We start from the raw sequence: 12,530 nt of genomic DNA, 5'->3' as shown, positions 1-12,530 counted from the left end.
CAGGCAGCATTCAGCGTCGCTAACATATGTATGTACATATGTATGCCTATATGTCAATAGCTGAATGCAAGTAACAAAGGAAAGAAGAAATAACGCTACAATCAGGCGATATTTGTCCCATAGGCGTAGCGTATGCAAACTTAGGTGGGGAATTATACCTTCTACAATATCTCAATCTTGAGCAATACCATTATAAGAAAATTGTATCCTTAATTTCTGCTATATATATCATACATGGACCGAAATTTTCGATCAAAAGTAAACTATGGGTACCGAAGTCTAAATATTCGGTACATTGGGGCTTGAATAGTTTTTATTAGATTTAAACAATTTTTGACCATAAAATGGCACACACTAAAGACATTATTTGTGCAAAGTTTTATACCATTGTATTAATTGCTTCTTGATTTGTGTACTGGAAACTGAACGAATAAAGTGGAATTTAAAATTGTGTTATGTGGAAAGTAGGCTTTGTTGTTTTCCGATTTCTTCCATTTTCACAATGTGACATAGGAATGTAAGAAGAATGCTACGTACAAAATTTTGTCAAAGTCGGTTGGTCGGGTCCCAAGATATGGGATTTCACAAAAAGTAGGCGGGGCCACGCCCATCGTCACACCAGCTCCTATTAAGCTTTTTTATACCTCGATGGAAATATTTAATGATAGTTATTGATTTATCGTGCTTTTAATAGTTTTTAACAGTACCGTTATATTAGAAGCGAGGGATTTGTTCTCCGATTTCATCCATTTTCACACTGTCGGTGGAAGTGCTTACAAGATTTCCACTCAGCAAATTTGGTTGTTGTGGCTTAAGCGATTTACGAGATATGTACATTAAACTTGTTAGAGGGGGTGACTACGCCCACTGTTTAAAAAAATTTTGCCCACTAGTGCCCCTTGCTACTGCAATCCCCGTACCAAATCAAAGTTTTATATCTCAATTTATACCATGTTCAGGCCGAAAATTTAAAAGTTTAGATTATATTTAAGTACTAGTGTTACCCGGCGCGCTTCTCTACGCAAAAAATTGATTGCTTAAAAGATTTGATTTCTTAACACAATAATGAAAAAGAAAAGCAATGTCCAATTTAATACAATTGTATACACAACATTTTTTGTTTTATTTTGTAGTGCATAAATAAACAAATTTTTCGTGGCTCCAACTTTCGAACATGCAACGTACAGTTGACCGTGAGAAAAGCAAGCTTCCTCTAAATTAACTCCACACACCTGGAGCGTTGGCCCTTGGGCTTTGTTGACGGTCATAGCAAAAGATAGCCGAACAGGAAATTGAAGACGTTTAAATTCGAATGGCATGTCCGTTGGTATTAATGAGATGCGCGGTATTAGTACAATTTCATCTTTTGCTTTGCCAGTGAGAATTGTTGCTTGAATTAAATTTGGCATCAATTTCTTCACTGAAAGTCTCGTCCCATTACAAAGTTTCGGTGCATTAAGATTTCGAAGAAGTATAATCGATGAACCAACTTTCAAATTCAAATTATGCGGTGGCATGCCTGTTGGTTCCAAAGAATTTAAAAATTCAACCGGATAATTGACTGCGTCTTCATCATTCATAGCAGTATCAATAGATTTATACGTTTCCGAATTATCTGGCAATTTTTCCTGGATGTGGAAATTGAATTCATTGACATTGACATTTTTTGGTGCTAAAATTGCACGTTCTCGTAACCAATCATGGTTATTATAATTTTGAGCAATATTTGGAAAAACGCCATCAATGAGTTCTTCTTTTGATGATACAATTATTGAAAAATTATTCGGTAACGTGATAAACCCATTTTGATCACTTGCCATTTTTCCATCGCCAATCTTCAGCAATTGCTTTGAAAACTCACGTGCTGAAGAATCATTTTGAAGACGCACACGCCACAAAAATGAACTTTTCAAACATGCATTCATTTCATCAGCTGGTGTTGATCTCGGAATAATTGGCAACGTTTGACGAAAATCACCAGATAACAATATTAATGCACCGCCAAACATTCTCCATTGGACATTCGTCCCATAAAATAATGGATGTTTGTTGCAAGACTTTAGCCATTCCAGAACTCCTTGAAATATTGCATGTTGGTGGGCTACCAACATATGATGATGGTAAAATTGTTAAACGGCCGATATCATTCACATTTACATCATTGATTATTGCGTCACGCAAATGTATGTATTCCTCTGATCTTAATCGGGCTTGATTGTAACGGATGAAATTTAATCGCTCACTTTCAATTTTGGCGTACATATCGACGATATATTGATGCGAAAGTTGATTGCATCGCAAAATAAAATTTGTTTCTTGAGGGCGAATCATCAATCGGTACGAATAAAAATTCATCGCACTGACTTTTTTTGTTGATTCTTGACATGTATTGCAAAAATTAATTAGCGAATGAAAATGATTTATAAATTATATTTAGCACATTTGCGTAAATTGCGGGAATTCCCGTCATTCATGTTTCCTCCAATAAAACAATTGCGGGAATTCCCGCGCTATTTGAATAGGGCTTTTCTACCGTCAAAAATGGTTCACTTCTTATCACTGCACATTTTTAGTGTTGGTAAAGTCGTGAACTACCATCCCTGACAGGCCAACCGCAATTCAAACAAATTTAATTTGGGGAATCCCCATTCAAAGTTAACGTGCCAGTCATTTGTGGTTTGTTGAGGGGAAGTTTCAATAAAACGAAATGCGGGAAATCCCGACAAAAGTGCATAGGAAATTCATGTGGTAATGGCGGGAATTCCCTAATTTTTTCAGACTATTTAAAAAAATTAACCTGTAGAAAAAAAGCGGAATTCCCGCTCTTCAATTTTGTATGAAAAAATTAAGTGATTATCTGGCAGCCACCCGCTAAATTCAAATGAACGCGAACGTGTTAAACAAAATAAAATGTATATGTACCAGTTGTTGGATTTATCAATGGTATGTTGATGTGATAGCCATCGTCCCCTCTCCAAAACAAAATGGGGTATTGCAATGCATCATAACAGCGATGGAGTTCTGAAATACGTTGTAAATTCTCATTTCTACGATACAAAACAATGTCTCGTGACTGAAAATGTTCGCCAACCACAACAATGGCTACTTCATCAATCGTTGGTGCATTGAATCGTCTGGTGTGCTCCCCAATTGGTGTTTTATCGGCTTTTATTATGATTTTGTGGCCATCGGAGGGCATCCGTTCGAGTGCCACTTTAAACAATTTCACCAATTCATTGTGTTGATGAAAAAATGTTTGCAATTCATTCACGATTGATCTTCTCATATTCGTCGAAATTGCACAGCGCTGATTTAATTCACGATTCTCACCATCAATGAAATATATTTGCAAAAATTTATGATCACCATCTGGGAATGGTAGCAAAGACCCAGCTCTATGGTATATTTGACCTTGAATCTGTAACGGTCGAGAAATATATATAGATGATAACGGATCTTAATTTCTAAAAACATCGAACACAGGGACGGCACATAAATTAAAAATGATATTGCTAATTCCACACGAAGAAATCATCTTAAACGTCGGCATAAATCCATCTTTTATAATATTTGTAGCTCCAAAAGATGTCATTTGAAAGCATGAATTGTATTTTTGAATATTTAAGAGGAAATGCTTTGACGTTGGCGAATTACCAAAAACAAATGAATGCAAAGGTTCTGGCGGAAGTTCTAGCACCGGTAATTTGACTTTCCCACCAGCACAACACATGCCAGGCGTTTCGTTTATGAATTTAAATGCTTTGCAATGTATACATTCTATATTCATCTGGCCAATGTAGGCATACATGCTGTAATCAATGGTGGCATCGTAATTGAAGCCGCGTGTTCCATTTGACGTATATCATAAATGGACGTACGCCCACGACGGTTTCTTGGTGCTTCACTACTATCCAAGTTCGTTGTGTTTCCATTTCATTTCGTCGAACACGATCTTCTTCACTTTGTGATCTTCGATTTAACGCTGTATCATTTGATTGACGTGAACGTCTGCCAATGTTTGGTCGTCTTGAACGTGGCATTCTTTCAGTACAGTGTATGACTAATTGAATGTAAAAGCAGTACATTGAAAATTATTTCTAGAAAAAATTATACATTTAATTCAAACTTCAATGTGTGTGCGTGGCAATATGAATTCACATACACTCACACTGGACATAACCTCAATTGTGCAAATAAAGAAAACACTCACCGGAAAATAAGGTCAAATTAAAATTGTGAAAATTAAGTAACGCTTGGCAATTGAACTATATATATAAAAATGAAGCAATTAAAATACAATTAAAAAAGAAACACATGGTTAACACTCACCAAAAGTATGTTTGTTCAAAATGAGAGCAAGATATAAAAGAACTCAAAGCACATAAGAAAACTGTCAACTGAATTCCAATGACAGCAAATTAATATTCTGTTCGCAATGAGAGCACGATGTAAAATTGATAAATCGTATTGAAAATACTTGATTTTGGTACAGTGTATTTACTCACAAAAAATGTCAAACTCAGGAACGGCTGCACCAATTCCAAACAAACTTCACACAAACTACCTCCTTATAGGTAGGAACGAACTCTAAAATTTTTGTGTCAATCGATTCGGCGGTTCTTGAGTTATAAGATTACCAAGGAAATGTAACTTCTTTTTATACTCTCGCAACAATGTTGCTAACGAGAGTATTATAGTTTTGTTCACATAACGGTTGTTTGTAAGTCCTAAAACTAAAAGAGTCAGATATAGGGTTATATATACCAAAGTGATCAGGGCGACGAGTAGAGTCGAAATCCGGATGTCTGTCTGTCCGTCCGTCTGTCCGTCCGTCCGTCCGATCTGTCCGTCCGTCCGTGCAAGCTGTAACTTGAGTAAAAATTGAGATATCATGATGAAACTTGGTACACGTATTCCTTGGCTCCATAAGGAGGTTAAGTTCGAAGATGGGCAAAATCGACCACTGCCACGCCCACAAAATGGCGGAAATCCGAAAACCTATAAAGTGTCATAACTAAGCCATAAATAAAGATATTAAAGTGAAATTTGGCACAAAGGATCGCATTAGGGAGGGGCATATTTGGACCCAATTGTTTTGGAAAAGTGGGCGTGGCCGCGCCCCCTACTAAGTTTTTGTACATATCTCGGAAACTACTATAGCTATGTCAACCAAACTCTACAGAGCCGTTTTTTTAAGGCATTTCCATATACAGTTCAAAAATGGAAGAAATCGGGATAATAACCACGCCCACCTCCCATACAAAGGTTATGTTGAAAATCACTAAAAGTGCGTTAACCGACTAACAAAAACGTCAGAAACACTAAATTTTACAGAAGAAATGGCAGAAGAAAGCTGCACCCAGGCTTTTTTTAAAAATTGAAAATGGGCGTGGCCTCGCCCACTTATGGACCAAGAACCATATCTCAGGAACTACTAGACCGATTTCAATGAAATTCGGTATATAATGTTTTCTTAACACCCTGATGACATGTACGAAATATGGGTGCAATCGGTTCACAACCACGCCTTCTTCTAATATAAAGCTATTTTGAATTCCATCTGATGCCTTCTCTGTATAATACGAGTATAAACATTAAGAACCAATGATGATAGCGGAATAAAACTTTACAAAAATACGGTATTTGAAAAATATTTAAATGACGAATAATGAAATCTCGATTATCACTTTACCATGCGAGAGTATAAAATGTTCGGTGACACCCGAACTTAGCCCTTCCTTACTTGTTATATATATAGATTTCATAACCCAACAGTGTTCTCACTGCCGTTAGAAAGATCAAAAAACAGCTGTTATTGTCATTCAAGAATTCACATCGCTTAATATTTATCAAAAGAAAAGATTGTCATATGGTATTTTGAAATAAAAAGACGGCTTTTTTAATATTTTCCATATAATAGAAATAATGGTTGCATTTTTTCATTTGTTAAGTCGATTTTCAGATGAAATTAGATTCATTGCTTTAAAAAAAATTTGATTGTTTACAATTTTTTCCCTTTGTAGTGTCTAAATCAGCTGTGATAATGTAACAGATTTCCAGTGCTGACAAGTAGATTGCGCAAAATCAGAGTCGCACAGGGAGATTTAGCGTGGATCAGTTTCAAACCATTTCAATGAAGTGATTTGGAACTTTCATTTTTGTATGGCGAAATCTTGATACATTTTTAAGATTAGTGGGATAATCCATTCAACAGCCGAAATCGTGGGATTAAGTGTCGGTCTGAACATGGTATTACTGCTTAGTTATGGCCTTTATTAGTTGATTTGAACACTGGAGAATAAAAAAAAACAAATGTAATTTAAAATTTTGTTATATGGGAAGTAATTTTTTTTTTGTAGAAGGAACCTACATACATACATCATTTATATATACATATATAACCTTATTTCTCTCTCTTTTAGTTTTTGGTGATACGTAGCAACTGGATGCAAGAGTATAAAAATAGTGTAAGCTGTTATTAGTTTAAAAATATTTTCTAAATTTATAAGACAACAGATTTTACCCGAAATCGTTAATATCTGTATTTACGATTTTTGAACGTAAGATTTTACAGATATAATGGTTGTTGGTCAGTGTATGACAGAAGATAAAACAGATGTTTTTGCCATTCAAGAATTCACATCGCTTAATATTTATTAAACGAAAACAATGTTATATAGTATTTTGTTATAAAATCCGTCTTATTTTAAATATTTTCCATATAATGGAAACAATGTAGACATTTTTTTATTTGGTAAGTCGATTTTCAGTATCAGTAATAATTTTCTATATGGGCTTACATACTTACAGCTCCTCAAATAATTGATCGAATGTTTGCGGTGTGTTAACTATTCAAAGATAAAAGACAAAATAAAACCAAAATCAAATCGAAATGTTTTATTACCAAAGGGGAGCTTAACATTTTCAAAAACCAAAGCGTATTTCATTCAAAAAGTGAAACAAACAAACAGTAAATCAAAACAAAGATAAGAGCATTCGATCATTAATTGGAGTTTTATTCTGGTAGGCATGCTGCTTATTAGTTTCCGACAGGCTTCTCTTGTGATTTTGTTCCAGTACGCTGTGACTTATTGTCAAAGTTCATTAAGGTTTACTTGCCTAGAACCTTTTGAGTTTTCTATCTTGATCTTGAATTTCTTGATAATCCCCCAGTTTGCTTCACTCTTCAACATGACCCTGACTAAATTGTCTGCATTAATTGGGCCAACCAGTCCTCTACCGCGGTGCGTTCTCATTGCCAGTGAATGTGTGTTCAGCGTCGTCTTCTATTGCGTCGTTGTATAGGCTGGGGCCTCCTACGTTGGCCATTAGTCGGCTCAGTTGAGAGGTGATCTTCGCTGCCTTTCCTGCGGCGTCCTGGATTTGTACGCAGAAGGTTAATCTGGGGTCCAGTCTTACGCCTAGGTATTTTTCAATATTTTATACCCGAATCCCCAGGGGTTTCTATTATCAGATAATGAGAAGAGCGTATTTCGTATACTGCTTTTATTAAATTTGCCCACTTTACGGAGTTAAATGCATTCCTCACATCCATGACTATTAGCGCCCATTATTTGTTTATTTCCTTTTCAATTATTGCACATTTCAGAGTATCAACTATTTCTCTTAGTGCGTCAATACTGGAGCTCTTTTTTATAAAGCCGTATTGTCTCTATTGCTAACTCCAAACGGTTTCTTACAATGCTTTCGTACACTTTCTCAATCGTGTCGATCATTCACAGAGGTCGATATGATGAAGGTTCTTCTGGTGGCTTTTTTGGCTTTGTGAGTAGAATCAGACGCTGGATCTTTTACGAATCGGGGAGCACCTCTTCTAATATGCATGCATTGTACATGTTAACAAACATTCCGGGTCTTAGAGTCTTGGCTTTTAATTTTTTTTTTTGCTTTAGCCAATAGTTCTTCTTCTGTGACTGTGACTTAGCAAACATTAGTGCTATTATGAACCTTTATTTCCTTTATGAAAGGATTTTTGTGTGCTACTCTTTAAAATCGTAAGGTTTTAAACATACGTAAGTACATATTTACGATGGTTTGTTGGCTAAGCTGTTACAGCGGCAAGAGAATCGGTGACAATCGACGTTCGTTCGTTTGTGTTTTTCGGTATAGCTCGGATTTTGAATCTACAACACAATGTTGTGACGCTTTGTCGTCGCGTCAATCCTTCGACACATTGATTCTTTGACAGAATATGAGCTTTGGTTGTCCATTGCTTGTCCATGAAATGCTCAAATGCTCAAATCTGCTATTTTCATGTCCCTGATGTTAACTGTGGTGAAACTTTTGTATAATGGCCTCACCGTGAACATTCTCTATGATACACGTCTCTGCTTTACACTAAAGTGTTTCAATGGCTTTTATTCATTCAGGTTGCCAGGGTACAAAGTTTTCGGTTGCACCCGAACTTAGATCAACGGGCGAATAGGGTTGAACGATTAATGCAACTCTACAGAAGAAGAGCAACAGAGAAAGATAGAGTGCGAGAGAGAGAGAATGAGAGTGAAGCAGAGAACATAAAGCATAGAGAAGGTGCAGGTTCGACAGTGAACATTTGTTAGATTTGTAGTAAGGCATTCACCGCACTACTACCTAATTCACGCTGTGAAGAGAAATAAATAATGGGTTGTCAAAAAAGTATTGCGGTATTTTTATTGAATTTTTTTTTATTGAAATTGAAATGGTCCATAAACTGCACAAATTTTATTGGCGGCTTGAGATGCATTTTTGCCTTTATCGTAGTAGTACTGTAAAATATGCCGTATTTTCTCTTTATTTTGCTCCATGTTTGCAACGCTATAACTCACGAACGACTTAAAAGAAACGGCAATCAATCAAACACGTGTTAGCGCGTGAAATGAGCTTTCCAAAAAGGTATAGCATGATGCGTCGAATAAAACTAGAACTACGCGCTTTCAGCACCAACTAGCGAAAATACCGCAAGACTTTTTTGACAACTTTTTCGGCATACATATGATGACGTGGCATGTATGCCCAAGCAGAGAATTTGAAGATGTATCTTCTTCTTCTTCTTCTTAATTGGCGTAGAAACCGCTTACTCGATTATAGCCGAGTTAACAACAGTGCGCCAGTCGTTTCTTCTTTTCGCTACGTGGCGCCAATTGGATATTCCAAGCGAAGCCAGGTCCTTCTCCACTTGGTCCTTCCTACGGAGTGGAGGTCTTCCTCTTCCTCTGCTTCCCCCGGCGGGTACTGCGTCGAATATTTTCAGAGCTGGAGTGTTTTCATCCAACCGGACAACATGACCTAGCCAGCGTAGCCGCTGTCTTTTAATTCGCTGAACTATGTCAATGTCGTCGTATATCTCGTACAGCTCATCGTTCCATCGAATGCGATATTCGCCGTGGCTAATGCGCAAAGGACTATAAATCTTTCACAGAATTTTTCTCTCGAAAACTCGTAACGTCGACTCATCAGTTGCTGTCACCGCCCAAGCCTCTGCACCATACAGCAGGACGGGAATTATGAGCGACTTATAGAGTTTAGCTTTTGTTCGTCGAGAGGACTTTACTTTTCAATTGCCTACTCAGTCCGAAGTAGTACCTGTTGGCAAGAGCAATCCTGCGTTGGATTTCCAGGCTGACATTGTTGGTGGTGTTAATGCTGGTTCCTAAATAGACGAAATTATCTACAACTTCAAAGTTATGACTGTCAACAATGACGTGAGTGCGACGACTGTTTGTTTGATAACAGGAGATATTTCGTTTTGCCCTCGTTCACTGCTAGACCCATTTAAACTCTTATAGAAGATGGTACCTTCTCTATTTAGTTTTGCAGCTCGAACTATTTTCTCCAGAAGCAGGTTGAAGAAATCGCACGATAGGGAGTCGCCTTGTCTGAAACCTCGTTTGGTATCGAACCGCTCGGAGAGGTCCTTCCCAATCCTGACGGAGCTTTTCGTGTTGCTCAAGGTCAGTTTACACAGCCGTATTAGTTTTGCGGGGATACCAAATTCAGACATCGCGGAATAAAGGCAGCTCCTTTTCGTGCTGTCGAAAGCAGCTTTGAAATAGACGAAGAGGTGGTGTGTGTCGATTCTCCTTTCACGGGTTTTTTCCAAGATTTGGCGCATGGTGAATATCTGGTCGGTTGTTGATTTTCCAGGTCTGAAGCCACACTGATAAGGTCCAATCAGTTTGTTGATGGTGGGCTTTAATCTTTCACACAATACGCTCGGTAGAACCTTATATGCGATGTTGAGGAGGCCAATCCCACGATAGTTGGCGCAGATTGTGGGGTCTCCTTTTTTATGGATTGGGCATAGCACACTTAAATTCCAATCGCTGGGCATGCTTTCGTCCGACCATATTTTACAAAGAAGCTGATGCATGCTCCTTATCAGTTCTTCGCCACCGTGTTTGAATAGCTCGGCCGGTAATCCGTCGGCCCCTGCCGCTTTGTTGTTCTTCAGGCGGGCAATTGCTAATCGAACGTCTTCATGGTCGGGCAATGGAACGTCTGCTCCATCGTCATCGATTGAGGAATCGGGTTCGCCTTCTCCTGGCGTTGTGCGTTCACTACCATTCAGCAGGCTGGAGAAGTGTTTCCTCCATAATTTAAGTATGCTCTGGGCATCGGCCACTAGATCACCTTTGGGGGTTCTACAAGAGTATGCTCCGGTCTTGAAACCTTCTGTAAGCCGCCGCATTGTTTCGTAGAATTTTCGAGCATTACCCCTGTCGGCCAGCTTATCAAGCTCTTCGTACTCACGCATTTCAGCCTCTTTCTTTTTCTGTCTACAAATGCGTCTCGCTTCCCTTTTTAACTCTCGGTATCTATCCCATCCCGCACGTGTTGTGGTCGATCGTAACGTTGCGAGGTAGGCAGTCTGTTTTCTCTCCGCTGCGACACGGCACTCCTCGTCGTACCAGCTGTTCTTTTGCACTTTCCGAAAACCAATGGTTTCGGTTGCAGCTGTACGTAAGGAATTTGAAATGCCGTCTTACAGTTTCCTTATACCGGATTGTTGACGGGTGCTCTCAGAAAACAGGAGTGCAAGCCGAGTAGAAAATCGTTCGGCTGTCTGTTGTGACTTCAGGTCCTCGACGTCGAACCTTCCTTGTGTTTGTTGGCGTGTGTTTTTTGCTGCAAAGAGGCGGGTGCGAATCTTGGCTGCAACAGGATAGTGATCCGAGTCGATGTTAGGACCTCGGAGCGCACGCACATCTAAAACACTGGAGACGTGTCTTCCGTCTATCACAACATGATCGATCTGGTTGGTGGTTTTTCGATCCGGAGACAGCCAGGTAGCTTGATGAATTTTTTTATGCTGGAATCTAGTACTACAGATAACCATATTTCGGACCCCGGCGAAGTCGATCAGCCTCAACTCATTTGGGGATGTTTCGTCGTGGAGGCTGAATGTACCGACCGTAGTGCCAAAGATACCTTCTTCACCTACCCTGGCGTTAAAGTCGCCAAGCACGATTTTGACATCATGGCGGGGGCAGCTCTCATAAGTGCGCTCCAAGCACTCATAAAAGACATCTTTGGTCACATCGTCCTTCTCTTCCGTCGGGGCGTGGGGGCAAATCAGCGATATGTTAAAGAACCTCGCTTTGATGCGGATTGTGGCTAGACGTTCATTCTTTGGAGTGAATGATAGTACTCGGCGACGGAGTCTCTCTCCCACCACGAATCCAACACCAAACTTGAGCTCCTTTATATGGCCACTGTAGTAAATGTCACAAGGACCTACTCGTCTCTGTCCTTGTCCCGTCCATCGCATTTCTTGGACGGCGGTGATGTCAGCCTTTATTTTTGCGAGGAAATCAACCAGCTGGGCAGCGCCACCTTCCCAATTAAGGGTCCGGACATTCCAGGTGCATGCCCTCAAATCGTAGTCCTTATTTCGTTTGCCATGGTCGTCATCAAAAGGGGGGTCTCTCATCCGAGGTTGTGTTTTTTTTTGTCATTGGTTCTGATTTTTACGTGGCGGGTCCCAAACCCAGCGCACCACCCTATGTAGGGGATGTTTCGCCTTCTCACATTAGCTCGCCCTCGAACGGATGTTCTTAGGCTACCCAGAGGATACTTGGTCAAAGACCGGAAGTAGTGAGCTGCTTGAGCCATGTGTAAAAGAATCGTTTCTGGCCACTCCCAAGTGAATGGCGATCAGATAACTTTCCTCACTTGCGTGAACATCTACACATGACTCCATCCTCCAAGATATATAGTATAAATATATGTATGTACGCATGCCCATGATTAGACTCCCAATGAATGTAAAGAATTTCGTTTTGCTTGTTTAAATTTTTGCTTTCTACCAGGGAACGGCTTGTATGAGCAATGTATGCATATACATATGTATGTATGTACATATGCATGCTTTTGAGTTCTGGCCTCAGCAATTCAATATTGACATGTAAATGTCAGGTTATAGTTAGGATTTTCCATATTTAATTGCGCAGATTGTATACGGCGAATACACTTGATCACGCCACTGCCAACTTGAGACTGCTCGCCAGCATTCTAGCATACCGAAAGTGCTC

The 12,530-nt window shown here is 39.2% G+C and overlaps 1 protein-coding gene across 1 annotated transcript; it reads right to left on the bottom strand.

Moving 5' to 3' along the window:
- Positions 1 to 1,490: 1,490 nt before the first annotated feature.
- Positions 1,491 to 2,009, bottom strand: LOC120780136 (the record flags this gene model as incomplete). The annotated part of the gene is made up of 1 exon (XM_040112424.1): positions 1,491 to 2,009. A coding segment is annotated over exon 1 (519 nt), but the record flags the coding sequence as incomplete, so codon positions are not given.
- Between the last annotated feature and the right edge of the window lie 10,521 nt (positions 2,010 to 12,530).

The sequence above is a fragment of the Bactrocera tryoni genome, unplaced genomic scaffold (assembly GCF_016617805.1).
Source record: "Bactrocera tryoni isolate S06 unplaced genomic scaffold, CSIRO_BtryS06_freeze2 scaffold_184, whole genome shotgun sequence".
In the NCBI taxonomy this organism is placed as follows: Eukaryota; Metazoa; Arthropoda; class Insecta; order Diptera; family Tephritidae; genus Bactrocera; species Bactrocera tryoni.
The sequence above is the reverse complement of the archived record's forward strand: the minus strand, read 5'-3'. Positions and strand labels throughout refer to the sequence as shown.